Here is a 19,766-nt window from a genome sequence, read left to right as displayed (position 1 = left end):
TGTTCCCACTCACTCACACACACACACACACACACACACACACACACACACACATACACACCTTGCCACAACCCAGTTATCCCTGGATCTCTCTCCTGCCTGCCCACAGGTGCCAAACAGTGATGTCACGTGGTGGGTGTTCCCATAAATTCCACCTTCAGCCCACGATACACACACACACACACACACACACACACGCACACACACATGCACACCTGGGAAATGTTGCATGAAGGAGTACACTGGAAAAAGACCCACACAGTGTGTCGGTGTGCGTGCGTGTGTTTATGCTGTTTAATAAAATGCCTTAACACACACGAACACACACACACTATGATTTATGGCTTTCAGCATCTGGTTGTAAAATCTGTGTGACCAAACACTCCTCCTCCTGAGTCACCCTAGTCATTCAGCAAGACCGGTGAGGAGAGGAGGGTGGGAGGTGTGTGTGTGTGTGTGTGTGGGCGGGGGTGGATGAGATTGGCACAAGGGATTTAGAGAGAAGGAAACTGGGGTAGAGAGAGAGTTGAAAGGAGGGGAGAGCCAAAAACCAGGAAATTGTAGAACAGTCTAATTGAAGAAAGATAGAGAGGTGGTGAGGAAAGAGAAGAGTAGGGGAGGGAGAGAGAGAGGAAGAGGAAGGGAGTGGAGGTTTAGATGGGAGCGGAGCGGGGCGGGGGGGTGTGTGAAAATGGAGGTTTAGGGCAAGCAAGGGATGGAGTGATGAGGAAGATTGGAAGAAAGAGCCAAGGGATGTGAGGATGGCATGTTTACTTGTGCCATGTGGTCATGCCTTACAGATTTTTTTTCTTTAATTGTTTTTTTTTATTTGTTTCGTTTTATTTTTGTGGAATTAAAAAAGTAGAATGTCATCAGTCAGTTTTCTTACCTTCTTACCAGATGTTATAAGAAAAATTATTTGCACTTCAATTGTTATTTTTATTTTCACCTATTTCTGTATTTATTTATTTAGTTATATAAAATCATTAAGAAACAATTCATGCTGCAGCTTCCCCTGTGTAATGAGGGAAAGGTTGGAAGAAGAGGACAGGCAGCAGGGATGAAGGAGTGAGGAAGGATTTGTTTATCGCAGCCTAGAAGATGAAATGGTTTTCTTTGGCTCTCGCTTCGTAAATGTCACATTTTCAAACACAACTGGTTCTTCTTTTTCTTTTTTTTTCTCAGGCCACTGTGTGAGTGTGTGAGTGTGTCTGTGTGCATGTGTTCCCAAGTCAACATAAACCTCTCTCACTGGAGATGCCATAGCCGCAGCTCTGCAGGGCGACATCTACGGTAGCTGGCAGAGGACAATAGACAGATGTCACTGTTCTGTGACTTTTACATCGGCCTACAGCTGTGTCTGGTTTTCATCACATGTTCCTGACCTATGTGCAAAGGAGTGGTAAATTAAAAGGAGCTCGAGTAAATGAGAAGCAAACATGAAACATAAAACAGCATGTGATGAAAGAAAACAAAGCAAATGCTCCTACAAGTAGCAGTATGAATTAAGCTGTTGCCCATTAATTTTTTTTGGCAGTATGCAATGCAGTGCCACTCCTCAAATGCAAGGATACTCTGGTGTCTCTTTTCACTGCATAAAGGATTGGCAGCCAGTGTACAAGCTGTCGTAGAGAACACACTGAGCCGGGTTTTATTTTATTGCTGTGCGAGTTTCTGTCCTTGGCGTGCAAAGAATGGTAACTGAATGAATATGTGAGAAGACAGTTTCCATTCAATTTCTCTCTCTCTCTCTCTCTCTCTCTCTCTCTCTCTCTCTCTCTCTCTCTCTCTCTCTCTCTCTCTCTCTCTCTCTCTCTCTCTCTCTCTCTCTCTCTCTCTCTCTCTCTCCTCTCTCTCTCTCTCCCTCTCTCTCCCCCAGACATCCCAGGATGCACATTAAAACAGGCCTAGTGGACGCTCACCTCTACTGTCTGAAGAAATCAGTGGTGGACTTCCTCGCTGACAACAAGTGAGTTTTTATTCATTTCTGCTTCTGTGATTATATACATTTTTAAAGGTGGATTTTTTATAATGATGAAATGACATTAATTTCTGCAGTGTGTGTGCTGTATCAACTTACGCACATGCACATGCACCTACAGCACATGCACCCACTCATAGTTTAATAAAAAATCGGACAAATACAGAAATATAAAAGAGGGAGAAGGCACAAACCGACACAGTCACACAGACATGAGCACACATTCATCGCTGAATCTGTAGCGAGTGTTAAACGTGGCAGCATGGTGTGTGAGGCTTTGAAAGGTCCTGTTAGCAGGGTATTCTAGCGAGGTGTTAATTTGTTTTACTATGTGCCACTGAGGCAGGCTGTTAGGCCTTTAGCCTCTTTAGTGAGACGGTGTCACATGGAGCCCTCCATAGCCAGCCAGGCTTTAAATCCATGCTTTTCAGCCATTTTGGCCCCAGAAGCCAAAAAATGAAGGGATGTCCACATGGTACCGGCACATATTAAAGGTTTTGCACTTGGAATTGGTATTGGCAGTGACATTGTGGCATCAGTGCATCCCCATTTACAGGCATTGTTACCACTTTTAAAGGTGTTGTAATGCAAGTCCTTTAATAGTAATTAACCATAATTAGCCAGTTACTTGAAAACATTTTCAAATATAAATCAGGTATGCTTTGATCAGAAGAGAAGTATCATCTTGGTTTCTGCCTTAGGATAGGTTGGGGAAATCTGCTATTGTGTAATGTTACATTTTGTTTAATAACCTGGAAAGAAGTTCTTACTTCACCAAATTAGTTTTAGTCCACACATGAAAGAAGCCAAAGCCAAGACAACATGCATGCATGCACACACGCACATGCACACACACGCACACACACCAAACTTGCAACAGCTTCTGCTCCCTCCTTTTCTTCATCTCCTCACTCCTCCTGCGTATCTTCAGTAATGAAGAGGTACACTTGAATATATTAATTCGCAGGAGAGATGCTGATATAAATCTTATTTCATTACATCACCTACACACCCTCCGCCGGCACCATATATCATCTCTCTTGTTTGTTGACTCATTTCTTTCTTCAGTTCGGCTCTTTTCTTCAGCTTTCTTTTCACGGCTCTCCCCTCCTCACTCTCTCTCTCTCTCTCTCTCTCTCTCTCTCTCTCTCTCTCTTCCTTTCTCTTCCATGCGCTTTCTCTCTCTCTCGCTCAAGGAGAGAAATGGACAGAGTAACTGTTGTTTTTCTCCCTTCATTCAGATGGAAATTCTAATCTCCCCTTAAAAGAAAGTAAGAGCGAGCGAGTGAAGGGGGGGGTGTGGGGTGGAGAGGAACATTGAGAACAGCACAGTGCAGAGAGGAGGGAAGAAAGAAAGAAATTAAGATTACCTCCAGGTTTACACAGGGACAGAGGTTAGAAAGCATGATTCAGCTTTATCTGAATCATCAGCTTTATCTCATCGATGCTGACTATGAAATATTTTATATTTTTAAATATTTGATATATTGTAGATGAAAAAAGTGTACATTGAGCACTATATGTTTTTACATTGCTGATTTCCTCTGTCTTGTTAGCTGTTAATCACTAATCTACTCAATCAGTATTAATGGTGATATATGAATTAGCATCCTCACACTTCTTGTTTGCTATATTGCAAGTTCTTTAGGAATACACGATCGATGCTATACATGTAATATAAATATACTGCTATCTACACTGTGGCCTGGGTGAATGCTCAGTTCTAATTGGCTAAAAGGCTACTGATTAGTTTTACATAACTACATGACTTATCACTTTCTAAATGACTGCGCTATCAAGATGTAAGTGTCTTATGGAGCCATCAGCTAATGGACATGAAATAGAGTGTGAACCTGAGCTGCAGAGGCTACATTTATGGATGCATTTATTCAGTTTGGGATTCCCATAAAGCTTCTGGCACAACCACAGGCTTCTCTGCTGATATGCTCGGCATCAGATACTGTGTGAACTTACATGACCGTAGCTAAATCTATGAATATGAAAGATCGTTCTGTTGAGCAACCTTAGCTACAACAAGATAGAGCAAGAGCTCCAGCACCAGTCAAGCGCAAATGGTGGCCAAGCCCTTGCCAAGAAAATTATGAGTTTTAAAGGAGGACTGTCTTGCTGGAAGTGAGCAGAGAGAAAAGCACAAATAATATTTTACTCTAGTAAAGATTAACTAACAGTGCTGAAGTGGCAATGGTTTAAGCAGGATAATACTAGGAATACTCAAAGTCAAACCCTCACTTTATGCATTATTTTTCCAATACCTGCCAACCCCATCATGTATTACCTATCCCTTATTAAGTTGTTATCTGTGTTTTCTGAGATATTTTCATGGTACTTTTGCTTTGTTTGATAGTTTACAGTGGAGAGTGGCAGAACAGATGGGTGAGAGAGAGAGTGGACAGTACGCAACAAACGTTGTGAGCCAAAACATTGCAATGGCATGACATGTGCCCTAGCTGGCTGAGCCATCTTTCCTGTGTGTGGATAACTCTCCTCTTCTTTTATCTCAGGTCCATCTCATCCATCCGTGGGGAGCTGGTACCGTACTTGGTGCGGAAGCAGTTTTCCAAAACCACTAACAGCCAGAAAACCAAAGACGATGTGGAGGATCAGAACCAGAAAATTAATGACGGCAACCCCAACCTCGGTCAGCAACAAACACACACACACACACACACACACTCATAATAATCACATATGTATTTTTCAAAATCAGACGAAAAACTGCAGTGCTGATCAGGTGTATTTCTGTGGTCAATTTGTGTTTTCCTTGGTGTTAGGTGTAACATTATCAGTATTGGTTACATACACTAAGAACACATAACTTTCAATAGCAGAGATAAGACAACTGGAACTCTGGAAGTCTGGAGCTCATGCATAAGCTTTAAGAATGGAAAAGATACATCAGCTTCTTCCCAAAGTTAACATCACCTTCCCCTAAGTTCACCACCTAAGCATTCGGCAGGACAGGAGAAACCTTGCCCATACAGAAGGTACAGGAGATCCCCTAAAACACGGCACATGTATCACCATCTTAACTTCCCCTCTCCCCTCTCCCCTCTCCCCTCTGTCCAGAGCTCCAGATCTCGTCCCGGGACGAGCCCCTCCTCCAGCTGGCCCAGGAGCGCTCCTGCTGGAACGACCACCGCGGCGACATGAGCGAGGCTTACCATGGAGGGAGGCTGCGCTGCTACGTTCACATCATGGACCAGGGCCTGTGCTACCGCGTCAACACGCTAGCCGCTTACATAGAGGCAAACCGGCTGGTGAGTGGGACAGATGGTTCCCCCATCTGGAGTGTTGTTTGATAAGGTGGACAGCCAGTAATGCACATACCCAAATCTGTGTGTTTTGTACATATTATCTACATTTGTCAAGTGAAGTGAAAATATCTGGAGGGCGTATAGTTTTCCACAATGCATGCCTAAACTCTTCTGTACATACGTGTGGCCCCCTGTAAATACAAACATATTTTTCCTCATCTCATCATGTTGTATGCTGTAATTTTTTCACATATTGTCTTTCTCATACTCTCATGTCCCTCTCATTTTCGGAGTTTTTCATCTTTTTCATAGTGCACATATTTCACATTCTTTTTGGTCTCAGTGAGCTCTGCTGCTACTGATAGCACTGCTTCTATTTTGCACCTGTTAATGCTTGATTCCATCATTTTTGGCACATTTTCATTCATATGTTCTTACTTATATACCTATACTTTTATATTCTTATACTTACTCAAATGTCTGAGTGTTGGAATTGACTGTTGCATATGTTTATATAACCCCCAATTGCTCTATTCTTATTTAAATCCTGTTTTTCTTTGATGTATACTACTTCTTGCTGCTGCAATGGCCCAATTTCACCACAGCGTTCATTAAAGTTTAATCTGATCTAGTCTAATTGCCTATCAATTAATGCGTGGTTTTCATTCCCATGTCTCCCTCCCCTCTCTCTTCTCCTCTCTGCCAGGCTCCAAAGCTGTTTGAGGAGCCAGCGGTCCACCCGTCTGCTGTCATCTCTGAGAGATGTCAGGTGAGTGGAATATGCTGGATATCATAGAGTTAAACTGGGCTTACACCTTCCACAATAAAAGTCCCAAATTAGCCATTTTCTGAAGCAGGGGTCGGAATCTTGTTTCAGAAGCAGCTTGAGCAACAGCACTACAGTTTTACTACAGTGGCATGTGGGACATTTTGCTGAGTTATAAGTACGTTTTATACCTTAAACCTAAAAAAATCAAGAAAATTGCCACATGTGATGTCAGTGCCCTGCTTACACATGCCATTGTGTAAGCAGCACAAAATGGGTAATGGCTATGGCCAAATACAAAGTCAAATACCAACAGTCAGACAAATTAACTTTCATACATTCATATTTATTCATAAAACATTAAAGCCAGAATGACCTGCTGCCCTGATACTGTCATTTAAAGCCTTGTTGCTGTGGTCTGTTAGTGGTCCTTTTCCCTCAGGAATTGTGTTTTTCTTTATCTAATTATTTTTTTAACATACTAGTAGACCCATTCATGTTTAGATTCCAGTTTTCCTGCTCTTTCCCATTTTGTCCCGTTTATTGTTTTCTATGTTGTCCTAGTTACATTACAGCTCCCTCACTCTGTCAGCTGTCTCTCTCACTGTCTAAAGTCATCATCGGAGACGCTTATGTATCTCTCTTTCATTGTTTGTACACCGTCAATAATGATATTGTGTGTGTGTGTGTGTGTGTGTGTGTGTGCGTGCTTCCCACAGATGGGATCAGACAGCATCATCGGAGCATCGTGCCAGGTAGCAGATAAGACTTCTATAAAGAGATCCACCATCGGAAACTCCACCACTGTAAAAGAGAAGGTCAAAGTCACCAACTCCATCATCATGCACGGGGTGACCATCGAGGAGGGGTGAGGTCATACACACACACGTATACACACACAAGCATGTGTACACTCTCACTGGTAACATTTTACCTTGAAATCCAGTTGCGAACTAATACACCTGAACGAGAGTTTCAGTTTCATGGCACATTTATGAATTCAATCCTCACGCCAGCATTCATTTGGTGTTTCTGCAATACATGCAGTATATCGTGTGACTAAGCAGTGAAAGAGTGTGCTAATTTAGTGAACAAAGACGTCAAAATAGAATGAGTCTTCCTATCTATTGCCAATTTTTACTGAAACATGTGCCTCGGAGTTGGCCATGAGTTGGATGAAAATCTTGTAACTCCATCCAGATCTTCACATTTTTGCTTGAATTGAAATTTCAGACCTTTTAATAAAAGTCCTTTTATGTGCTGAGCGCCACGACCCCAAAAACTATTCAAAACCGATCCCATATTTTCAAAAACGCATGATTGCAGATCTGAAAACAATTTTTTTCCCTAATTTGTGAAAGCTGCTTGATGTTTACATCTGACAGCAGTGGTATGCTTATTGTTTTATTCACTACCTATCTTTCCATTGAGTCTTCTAGGTGCACATTCCTCTGTGCAAATGGAGTGCGCGTGTGTGTGTGTGTGTGTGTGTGTGTGTGTGTGTGTGCATGCATGTTAGGCAGATGTGTATGTGTGTGTGTGTGTGTGTGTGTGTGTGTGTGTGTGTGTCTTGATGGGTGGTGTTACGGGGTCTTGTTTTCTGTGTTATGTGGGGTCAAACATGGAGCGCTGGGTTGACAATGCATCTATTGGTGTGCAACCAGCCAGAGGCCAGTTCCAAACAAACATAGCTGGTGAATAACACACTAAGTAACCCACCAACTGAAACACACAGCGTCCATATCTTTCATTTAGCTGCTTGGTCACTTGCTTATACCAAGTTCCCACTTATGGAATTTCTAGAATATCGTGGAATCTTGAGACGTTTATTCCAGACAGGGAAAGTCGGGGCAATTTGATAAATTCTCTGGGGAAATGAGGGAATATCAGAGAATTTTACCAAACGGATCTGTTACAAATCCTGCAAATAGGCTGTTTCTCTCCACAGCAAAGGCCAACTGTAGTGGAAACCAGACTGTTTACCCCTTTGCAACTTTTCAGAGCTGCAAAATAACATCAACAAACCCAGGAACGAATAATGGCTCCAACTTAGTTAAGGAAAGTTGTGGAAAACTTGTGGAAGGTGCCATGTGGGAACCCAGTTAAACCATTGCAGACATGTAAAACGCTTTAAGTATAATGTAAATCCCTACATCATGACTTCACATCTTCCATGGAAAGGGCTAAGAAACCGGTGTAGCCGGATTTACACGCTGAACGGTGGCACATTATGGCCGGCCGCGTTATTGTGCATTTTGATTGGTCTCAATTGTAGTAGCCAGTAGTTCCAGTGGTCAAGATCTACTACTTTGTTGCCACATGAAACATAAAGAGGACTCGCTGCTAGAGAGAGAGGCGGTAGCTACTGTAGAATTAGCATGTAGATTGATATACTCAGTTCCTTAGTCAGAATCCCTGGTGGAAAGAGACTCATCTTGGCCCCGAGTCTGGATTTTAATGCACTCATTCACATGCTCTTTTTCTTTTATCTCAATGTCTTTCTCCTCCCTCTCTTCTCTCTCTGTCTGGAGGCCTCAGCTCCATCTCTCTCTCGCTCTCTCTCTGTCTCTCTCCATCTCTTCTTAAGCCTTTGAGGGACCCCAGCCAGCCAGCATGGGGACCCTCATCATGCCCATGTAGGTGCACGCACAAAGGCACGGAAGAATGAGAGAGAGAGAGAGAGAAGAGAGGGAAAGAAACGGGGGGAAAGCAAGCTAGCACGCAAGAAAGAAATTGCAATTCTTTCTTTTCTTTCTTTGAGGACATAAGAAGGAAGGAGAAAGAAGGAAAGAAAGAAAGAGCCAGTATGAGGGGATTAGCAGACCCCGGCCATGTCGCAGAAACCCCTCGCATTTCTGCCTTCTTTGTTTGGAGCTGACCAGAGCTTGTTGACAAAGCGCTGCATGTTTGGGAGGGGGGATAGTAGGGGTCAACTTTACTTGGGGGGGTGGCACAGGAGGTGGGGGGTGAGGTGTGTGAGTGTGTGTGTGTGTGTGAGGGAGAGAGAGACGGTGGGGGGGTCATGGCAAGGAGGAGCCCTGGTGTTAGTAATTAGTGGTGTTTCAGCTCCGAAGCTTCTTTGGTGGTCTCTCTCTCTCTCTCTCTCTCTCGCTCTCTCTCTCTCTGTCTCTCTCTCTCTCTCTCTCTCTCTCTGTCTCTCTCTGTCTCTCTCTCTCTCTCTATCTCTCTCTCTCTCCCTCTCTCTAATGTTACAAAACTCTGAATCTTGTAATCTCCCATCACCAACTACCACCACCACCACCTAGGTAGTCGCACTTACACACAACACACACACACACACACTCCTTTCTCCCTCTCCCTCCAGGCCTAACCACCTGAATAGAATGGGCCAATACAAACCTGCCTGTGTGTGAGGCGCAGAGGGCCAAGTGTGTGTGCGTCACTGCCTGGGCAAGACAGACATGTGTTCTCCACCGGTCTCCCCAAGCTACCGACACACACACACATACACACATACATACACACACGTACACACACACACCCCTCCCTGGCTACTCTACACAGGACACACAGGACTGTCTATGTCTCCTCTCCAAGAATTTTATGGTGGTGGTTTGGCTGTGTGTGGGTGTGCGTGGTGGCTTGACACTGCCAGCCCAGGTGGGACCATAGCATAGGGTCAACAACCTCTTAACACTCACACACACACACACACACACACACACATTCACGCACACAGCTCGGGCTGCTGTTGTTCTTTAATATATATGCTAATGTAATGTCGTTAAGTTCAGTTGATGGGGCTTCTACAGCCTCAAGGTTAGAGAGACAGGTTTGTGTCTCGAAGGTTGCTGGTTTGAGTCCTCAGAGCAGGTGGGAGAACCTGAATATATGAATATCTCTACTGTCAATGTGCCCTTGAGCATGGCACTCAACCCACAACTGCTGGTAGAAGACTGTGGCTGTACTGGGCAGCTCCCAGTGCGAATGTTCATTACTCTGTGTGTGTGTGCGTGTGCGTGTGTGAGAATCGTGCGTAAGCTACAAGGAAGAAAACAGAATGTGGATCATAAATATGTTCTCCTAACCTCCAGCAGGACCTGAAGAGCAAACAGCAAAGTGGGAAAATAATATTTTACTCTGCCAAACCTATCCCAGCAAAATATTAATCTTCCATTGCTCAAAGGTTCTCAAACTATGGGTTGGTCCCTCCGTTAGTCTCCGCATAGCAAGAATCGCAACGACTGTAGTAACTCACGGTTGTTGTGTAGCCATGAAAATTCTCATTTATTTGGCTACATCTATATTTGAAATATAGTTACAGTCAGAAAGGACATCCGCTCTGAATGTAATAGGAATGTAATTAACATAATTTGTGTGTGTGTGTTCCAGGTGTAATATCCAGGGCAGTGTGATCTGCAGTAATGCTGTTATCGGCCGAGGAGCGGACCTCAAATACTGTCTGGTGGGAAACGGACAACGGATAGACCCAGAGGGTGAGACAAGCTCACACACACACACACACACACACACACACACACAAACACAAACATTAACCAAAATGCCCCCAGATGTTGACAGATAACAGTTCGAACTTTTATTCCCATTTTGTCTTTATTTCATTTATCCTTTTTTCTCACTGTAATTATGTGCCGATGTTTCAGGCATTTAGAATGCCTGAATGGAAAAAAAACACAAGTGTTATGTCTGTTCTGAGGTTCTTCCACTTTTAAGAAAATGAAATCAGTTTAATCTAAATGACGCTTTCTCCAAACTAACCAAACTGGTCACATGTTCAAACTACATTGTAACAGTCTGATAGTGATGGTGACCAACAGTCTTACTTTTCAGTCATGTTACTGAATCCAGTTGCAGCATGCATGTAAGTGTAGTCAGTAGCTTCATATTATGGGCTGGAGTTGGGCTTTCACTAGTCCAAGGAGAAATGTCACTAGAGGTTTGCGTCATTGCGGGTGCTGGTAGATCAGCCAGTGTACTCTACATACTATGTAAAAAAAGTAGAAATGTCATTAATAAAATCGTCTTAAGTAGTTTGGGCCGTTTTGCGTCCCCAAATGAACTCAACTGGACGCTTACTCAGAGGGGCACAAGATGGCTTCCCCAAAGCTATGCTACTGAATGAAAGGACAGGATGTCTTTCCCTCAGGCTGTGACTCTAATAATGTGCTAATGTATGTGTGTGGCATCCGTTCACATGTGCCAGGCATTCTGGCCAACTAGGAAAGTTTCTTAATTCTGAACTCTGTGTGATAGAGAGATTTGTCAGAGATTTATTTTTTAAATTTCCTTAATCCTCTTGTCTCCGGAGCTAGCTGTGTTTGCGTCCATGCACACGTGCGCTTGTGTGTGTATTGTGTGTGTGTGTGTGTGTGTGTGTGTGTGTTTGTGTGTGTGTGTGTGTGTGTTGGATGTGGCTGGAGGCTGCTGCTGTTGAATTCCGGGTGGTCCTGTTCTGGCCCTGCTCTCTAACCTCTCCATCAATGTGACACACACACACACACACACACACACACACACAGATAGAAAAAGAGAGAGAGAGAGAGCAAGCTCAGCTACCAGACTGAGCAGCCTAATTGAGTGAACAACAGGGTGCTCTAAGTAACAACAGGGAGAAGGGGAGCTAAGCTAGCCAAAAAATGTTTGAAAAAGTTGCGACATTGAAAGGTTTGGAACGTTTTGGAGCATCCACTGAGTGGTCACTTGAGCAGAATAGATCTTGCTTTATTATTTTTTGGCACAGTTTTTCCTACTGGCTAGCAACTGGTAACATTACTTGAATCAATATTGGAAACTTCGGCCCTCAGTCTCTTAACTGTTTTAAATAGCCTATAGGCAAAGTTTAGTCACACTATAGCAGACCTCCAACTTCTATCTCTGACTGAAAACCTCTCTTTCTCTCACTCACTGTCTCTCTCTCTGTCTCACATGAACACACACACACACACACACACACACACACATACATACACAGACACACCGTTCTGCTTTTATCCCACAGCCTTTGATTACCATGTGATCAAAGTGCTTAAAGTTTCTCTTCCATTACGCTGTTCCTAACCCTCATCTGTTCAAAGATCTGCAGTTCTTGAATCATAGCATTGTTCATTCATATGTCAATTTAGTGTCAACTTTTTTTGTCATAAAGCACATATGCACACTCTCATTGTGGATTCACAAATATTCACCCCAAAATCTATCTTAACCTGAGCAGGGAAAGATAAACGGACTTTCCATTGTGTCTCATCTTGTCTGAGCAGCTATAGAGCCATAGAGCTGCTTGTATGGCCGCTGTCATGTCTCTGCAGAAAGGGTTGAAATCATCCTTGTCAGTAGATGACAGTGTTGTGACTCATTTTTTTCAGTTCAGTAAATGCTAAATACTTTGTTAGCATGATTGTTTAAAAAACTAGTAATCTATAAAGTATTCAAAACACTGACAACATTGGCAGTATCGCTTTCTGTCTGCCTGCCGGTCGGTCTATCTAGATTAGATCACATTAGATTAGATGAATCTACATTGTACTAGCGATAAAAGCAGTCTCCCCTTGACTTTATCTCATAGTGTTGTACAGTATTGTCTCTCTCACCACCAGGCTAACTGGCTGACCGAAGGCTGCTAAAGGCATTAAACACCCCCTCTACTCCTCAGGCTGTTAGCAGCTACGGACCACCCTGACAGTTAACTGCACACACACACACACACACACACACACATAAACGCACACAAAAGTCTGTCTGTCAGGTGTTGATATTTGAAAGATACAGACTGGTCCTCTGGGTGCTTTGACAAATACACACACCCACAGGCATTCATACAATGGGTATACACAGGCACGCAAATACTTGCATGTAGATGCGCACTATCTCTCCCTCGCCCTCGTGCTGTCTCTCTGAAGACACCATGCACCGCTCCACTGGTGCTGCATACTCTGACTCTACTGTCCTGTCCTCTACTTACACAGCATTTTACATTTACGCATTTAGCAGACACTCTTATCCAGAGCGGCGGTTTAAAATGAGCGAAATAATTCAGTGTCTTGCTCAAGGACACATGGCTGTTGATAGATTCATTGCAGGGTTCAATGTTATTTTTTTTCCCCCACTTGCCCAGTCAGGCCAGTAGGTCAGAGTTTGGGCTTGTACTAACCCAGAAGAAGAAAAAATGAAAATAACCCCTTCTCATAGTAATTCTATTCGTGAAGCCAGTTACTGACCTATCAACTGGCCCAAATGGAGTAACCTTTCCTCTTCCATTCCCCCCTCTCCAATCTCCTCCTCTTCTTTCCTCTCCCGCTGTCCCATGCTCCATTTCTCCTCTCCTCCAAACGGCAGAGGCTCAAACCGGTCCTCCGCAACAGATTCCTTCACACTAAAACCCGTCTGTGTGGACGGAACATTAATCAGTTCTGCCACCGTTTGCTTTGGATCAGCACCGATGCTTTGGGGATGGAGGGATGCAAGGAGTACAGGCTGCTCCGCTCATGTTGAACTGGCTAGGGTTTGATAGTGATAGATAAAGTGTGAGAGAGAGAGAGAGAGAGAGACATTGCTGAAAAACTTGGTGTCAAGCCTGCATCTTTTTTTTGTTTTTTTTTTGGTCAGGTTCAGGTAGCGGTCAGGCTGACATAAGTTTTGCCACGTTCAGGATTTTGAGGCTGGTCTGAAATTAAGTTGTTTTTTTTATTACAGACTCATAATATGACATTTAGTGAGCTTAGCCTCGTGCAATAACAGTATGAGCATTATGTTGCAAAAACACAAATTGGAAACATTTGTCACAGCTGGGGCTGTCTCCAGAAAATAGTAATTTTGCAGCCATTACTTTTAGATTTTTTTTTTTTTTTGGTTGTTTTTCAGGTTGGGAGGGGAGGGGTTGTATTTGTCATGATCCTCTGTCAGCTACTTCTGTTATGTTGCCTGGCTATGTTCAGTCATGACTGGTGTGTCCAAAATGTGTTTTGTGAAATGTGGTTGACATATTTGCTCTCATTGAAACTACCAACTACTACTAACTACTACTAACTAACTACCAAAATTCCCATCCATGATCAGGGATGGGGGAAAAAAACTTGGTTTTAGCTTGACCACCATGCATTTTTGAGTTTATCTAATGGGTTTTGAGAGGGTTCCATAAGCCCGAGGGTTCTAGAACTTTCTCAACCCATAGACGAGCCTGTCATCATTAAAATATGAAAGTTAGTTACGAGTTCCGAGGTTTTAACTTGACAACAGCAGTATCCGCCAGCAGTATGTTTTGTGTTTTAATTGTGTATATCATATGAATTTAACTCTCTCTCTGTCCCTCCCTCCCTCCCTCTCTCTCCTCCCTCTCTCTCCTCCCTCGTTTAGTTGAGAGGACTAACGAGGTCATTGTCGGGACCGACCAGCTGATGGAGATCTAGCAGCCACGGGGGCGGGAGTCGCATCACCTCATTAACCAATCAGAGAGCAGCGAAACACGGTGGACAACTAGTTGATGGGCTGACTGACCAATCGGAAGCCTTGATGCTGTTTGACAGTCCCACACTCTCTCTTCATAAGCTTTTTTTTCTACATTGTGTTCAAATAAAAGCAGGTCTGTTTAACCCCATGAATCAGCTCCAGTTGTATTTTTCTATTTTAGGTTAAACGCATTTTAATGATGTTTCCAGATTGCGTTGTGAAAGAAAAAATATAAAGTTACTCGATGAAAAAAATCAATGACGTCAACTGGCAAAACTTGCGATGGTCAGACCTTTTGACTGACGGGTTTAAAGGTAGATCTTAGTAATCTTTTCACCACACTAGATGCTATCAAATCTTAACTCTCTCCTAATCGTCGCACTCAATTATTCGACATCTACGCTGTGTGAGAGGGAGGAGTATGTTCTCGCACACGCTTGAGTGTGCATGGATGTTTACACGTGCGCACTGTGCAGCCGCGAACACCAGAGACGCAGAGAGAGAAAGAAGTGGGAGGGGTGACCACAATGGCGTGGGGGTTAAGTTTATTTGTACACAAAAATGGTGTGTGTGTAGGCCCCGGACCACCCAGCTTGATCCTGTATCAGTTAACACCGACACCCCACCCTTTCACACACATACACACACACACACACACACACACACACCAGAGAAGGAGACCAACTCGCGCCCGACGCTTTTCTTCTCTTTTTTCTCCTCTTTTTTTTTTCCCTTTCTTCTCCCTTTGCTGTCAGAAGATTTATTGCATTCCTTCGGCAGAGCATTTCTTAAATTACAGGTTTGAAGTTCCTTAGTCACGAAGGAAGAAGATGAGGACAAGCATGTCTGTGGGGGTGCTGTGTGTGTATGTGTATGTATGTGTGTGTGCGTGTGTGTGATTTACTGTCCTCTGTTTCCTATTGTGTCTGTGGCCTTGCAGGAGTCATTTAGACTGTCTCTTGTGGCCTGATTATGATGTTGCTGTGTGTGTGTGTGTGTGTGTGAGCGAGCGAGAGAGGGAGAGAGAGAATGATTATGATGTTGCTCTGTCTTCCATCTCTACTGTCCTTTTGATGCATTTGTTATTCTGTCACTGAGGCGGACATGTTTTTATCATTAGCCCTTAAACAAGAAAACAATGAAAATCACCAATCTGACTTTCTTTTCTTTTCCGGATCCAGTTAGAAGCTTTCAATCAGCCCATGATTCATCTTCTTTCATTACCCTGGCACCAAAACTGAAAACTAAAATCGTCCAAAATTACAAGTCATGAATGTAGAAACGATGTTTTAATCCCCTGACACTGTCGAAAAAGGACTGCTTTGTTTATGATTCTTGAGGCATACTTTATATTTTACTCAACGTATGTGTTTCTTAAACTGTGGGTTGGAGCGCCAAACGGGTCACAGGCGCATTTCTGGTGGTCCCGCACATGGTGAGAGAGAGAGGAGCCATACATTTTCATTGGACTGCTTCCCTTTCAAGACTACGTTTCTTAAATTTGGGTCCCGGGCTGAGGAAAAGTTTACAAAGATGAATTCCCAAACAAAGAAACAAAAATGTTCAGTACAAGGCCATTCAGGCTCCACCGCAGAACTGTCTTCCCCCGTGTTGTTTAGGTCTTGGCTCGCAGACCAAAATGCTAAATAGTTCAGTTGTTTTCCACGCTCCCTGTCGTACCTGTGTTCATGTTTCTGTCAGCAAGCACTGTCACATCATTCAGGATTCTAAGTTACAAAGTCAGAGTTTGTTTTACTTCACAATTTTGCCATTCACAAAAATACTTCGTAAATTGGAAAGATTCTGGCCATCTTTACTATATTGAGTCAGATAGACCTTCATGTAAACATTCTTCTAGTTGTTTTTCCGTGCTGTTTTCCCTCCCTGTATTAACCTTTGCATCCGTGTAGACTTGTATCCCTCTATGTCTGCAGATACCTAATTATTTTGTCTTTACGCTGTCGAAATTGTTCCCATCTATTGAGTAGTGCATTCAATTTGAGTCACAACAAGCCACATCAGCCAACTCATTTTTCTAATTGGGCATTTTTTTTAGTCTCTGGGTTGGAACCCAAAACAGGTGGCGAGGCTGTTCCTGCTGTCTCCTCACACGACAACAGGGACTAGATGTTTTAATGAGCCTGGATCCTTAAGGTGAAAGACTACATTTGTCACCTGGGTCTTAGGCTGAAAGCGTTTGAAAACCACAGTTGAAGTTCGATGGGTCTGCGCTCTTTGTCTTGGCTGTGTTAACCCTTTTAGCAGTCTCACACTCTGACCTCTCCCTTCAACCAGATGATGAGATCTGGCAGCCGGGTGTGTTTGGGTAAAGGTTTGTATATTTATACAAAGACCCCAGAGTCCCTTCAATACAACGCCACCATGGCTGAGCCTGCTTGCCTGCCTCTGCGTGTGTTTGCTTGTGTGTGTGTGTGTGTGTGTGTGTGTGTCCGCACATATGTGTACGTTTGCCTGTGTATGACCATTGTTAATCCTCTGTCTAACAAACTAATCAATGCTCAGTCTCACACTCCCCCTGTGTGTGTGTGTGTGTGTGTGTGTGTGTGTGTGTGAATGCATGCGTGTGCGCACATGCATACATGAATGTGCATGTGTGCTTTGCAGGTCTGGAGATCAGATGTCAAGCCACAGATCATATATCAGGCTGTCTGTTGGTCTTCGGGGCTGTGGCCCTTGGGTGGACGTTTCTAATGAGAGAGAGAGAGAGAGAGAGAGAGAGAGATTTCGATCCAGTTATGCATCCCAAACATTTCTTCTAGCTTCCACCAGAAAGGGAAGAAAGGTTAGTTATGCAAAAAGAGCAAAATAAGTAATCGGATCATCAGTTTTTAAAAGAATTGCTTCTTTGCTGGCAGCACATCTCCTGCCTAAAAGATTTGTTTTGGCAGGGATGAAAGCTAGCATGCTAGTAAACAAAGATACTCTTGCACACATGGCAATTAAGTTTTAAATTGGCACTTTTCAGTTAATGTAATACTATGTGCTCCATTATCAGCTTTAAGCTCCTCTGTGGCACTTAGATGTGTAAGTGCTATGGGTACTTCTGTGTCTCTTTGGTGATGCTTGTGTGTGTGTCTGTGTGTGTGTGTTGTGTAGTATTTCTGATGTCTGTGTGTGCAGGGTAAAATCATGAAGACATCACATTTATATGACATGAACATCATAGAAGTTGACAGAAGTCTGGAGTCTGAGCGGCCCCTGGTTCTGGTGAGAGCCACTTCCTCCTCAGTGTTTTTCAGAGTCTGGGACGGGACCCAGGACTGGGGTGGGGAAGATTAAAAGGGATTTCAACATTTGATGGTTTTAGACACGAAAATTTTATTATATGACACTGCTGGCTATGTTATCTTGATATTGCCTCCGCATGTCCCTCCAACACAAGGGTAGCTGAATAAAGTCTACTGCTGGCTGGTTGGTTAGTAGCTTAAGGGACAGGGTGCGTTTTGTTTGAAAAGCCTACACAAAATGAGTATTCATGGTGAGAAAAAGCCCTTTAAAAAGTCGAGCTCTCAGAGAGAAATGTTGAAAATCACTGTTTGACACTCATTTGACTGATTTAAAAAGTGAGGACTGAATTATGAAATCACAAAACGCCAAAACTGAGGAACAGAAAATGTGCCATAAGAATTTTCTACAATGTGGTCAGTGTTTTTTTCATACTAATGGGGTAAAACATGCTTAACATAAAACATAAACATGTGTAATGACACATGCTGATCCTTCAGTTCTGAGCTCCTGCTTTCTCTTTAACTGAACCAAAAAGGTTTTCCGAAAGCAACTTGGTGCCAATATTCATTCATATAATCCAATGAAAGGTGATAGATAGATAGATAGATAGATAGATAGAGAGATAGAGAGATACAGTACATACATACATACACACACACACACACACACACATAGGATAGATGGCAGAGACACATACATAGAGATACATAGATGCACAGTGAGAGGTGGGGTGGAGTCAGACTGTTGGGTTGGGGGTTGGCTGAGTAGCTGGGTGGCTTCATGGCTTGAGGGCTGATCGTGGGCGAGCGAGAGAGAGACAGAGAGAGAGCAGGCCACCCAAGTGGCAGTCAGTCAGAAACCTGTGTGTGTTTGCTGCTGACCCCTACACATTAGCACAACACTTCCTCAATTTGTCTTCTGTGTTCTCCGGCCACAAATGAATTTCCTCCCTCCCTTTTTTTTTTCCACACACTACCTTTCAAGATACCCCCCCCCACACACACACTCACACACACACACCCCACCCCCGCTCAATCTCTCGTTCAAACTTCTGAACACACATACACACACACACACAAACACTCTTTTTACAAGCTCAACAGATACAACACTTGCTTATGTTACTTAGCCAACAAAGAGTTTGTGTGGAGACAGAGATCCCATGTATGGGATAACAACCTCAGTGACATGCCTCACACACATACACACACACACACACACACACACACACACACAGATATCCTTGTCTTTCACTGTGGAGGCCCACAGCTAATTAGCTAAACATTGACTGGGTGGTTGATTGGGATCACATCTTAAATCAGTTTTGCAGTAAAATCACAGGAAGAACCATACAATAGGTCTGCTTTACATCGTTTTATATACATCAGGTTTTTTTCAAATCTCATTATCTAGAGTCTGTATAAACTCCAGTGCTATATATTAATTGCTGTATATTGCAAATAGGTTGGTTAGTCCAATTAAAATTAACAAAAAAGCAAACAAACATATACTTATCCATCTCAAACTTTTCAAACAATTCTGTCTATTTTGTACTGTAATCTGCATACCACCGATTGCATTCCTCTTAAAACTATTCTATTCTATTCTACACCCAAGACTACTATTAATAAGCAGACACAGTTGAAATGTAAAAAATTGAGTGATTCTTAATGGTGTTGTAGTTGTTTTTGATTATTAAGAGTTCTTGTTATATCACATTTGTGTTAGAATATCCCTGTATTCTGGGTTGAGATGGCATGAAATCATTCAAAAAGCTTATTTTTCACCTACAAATTCAATCCTTCAAGAATTTATACACCCATAATTTATGTGTGTAAAAAGACTCCCAAGTTTTGGCTTGAAGATGAAGCGCAGTTTTTGGATGGGAGCTCTTTTATAAGCTTGTTCATCGTGTTGTAACAGATTACAACAGCGCAGTGCAATTTTGAAAGGCTATACTTTTCAGGCTATGTTTACACACATGGACATACATATTCACACACACACAGAGCTGTGAAGTTCTGGACTTTGTTTCCCAAGCTAAAGCAACAGGTCTGAGTTTGCATTACCA

The 19,766-nt window shown here is 43.0% G+C and overlaps 1 protein-coding gene across 1 annotated transcript in view; it reads left to right on the top strand.

The window, feature by feature from the left end:
* Positions 1-14,598, top strand: part of eif2b3 (eukaryotic translation initiation factor 2B, subunit 3 gamma) — a 33,806-nt gene extending 19,208 nt beyond the window's left edge. The window contains exons 6-12 of the mRNA XM_071925137.2: positions 1,880-1,969; positions 4,504-4,640; positions 5,069-5,259; positions 5,963-6,025; positions 6,742-6,890; positions 10,376-10,479; positions 14,354-14,598. Coding sequence (XP_071781238.1) covers positions 1,880-1,969; positions 4,504-4,640; positions 5,069-5,259; positions 5,963-6,025; positions 6,742-6,890; positions 10,376-10,479; positions 14,354-14,406 — 787 coding nt within the window. The 3' untranslated portion in view covers positions 14,407-14,598. The remainder of the gene's footprint in view (positions 1-1,879; positions 1,970-4,503; positions 4,641-5,068; positions 5,260-5,962; positions 6,026-6,741; positions 6,891-10,375; positions 10,480-14,353) is intronic.
* Positions 14,599-19,766: the final 5,168 nt, after the last annotated feature.

Source organism: Centroberyx gerrardi, chromosome 13 (assembly GCF_048128805.1).
Source record: "Centroberyx gerrardi isolate f3 chromosome 13, fCenGer3.hap1.cur.20231027, whole genome shotgun sequence".
Lineage (NCBI taxonomy): Eukaryota > Metazoa > Chordata > Actinopteri > Beryciformes > Berycidae > Centroberyx > Centroberyx gerrardi.
The sequence above is the reverse complement of the archived record's forward strand: the minus strand, read 5'-3'. Positions and strand labels throughout refer to the sequence as shown.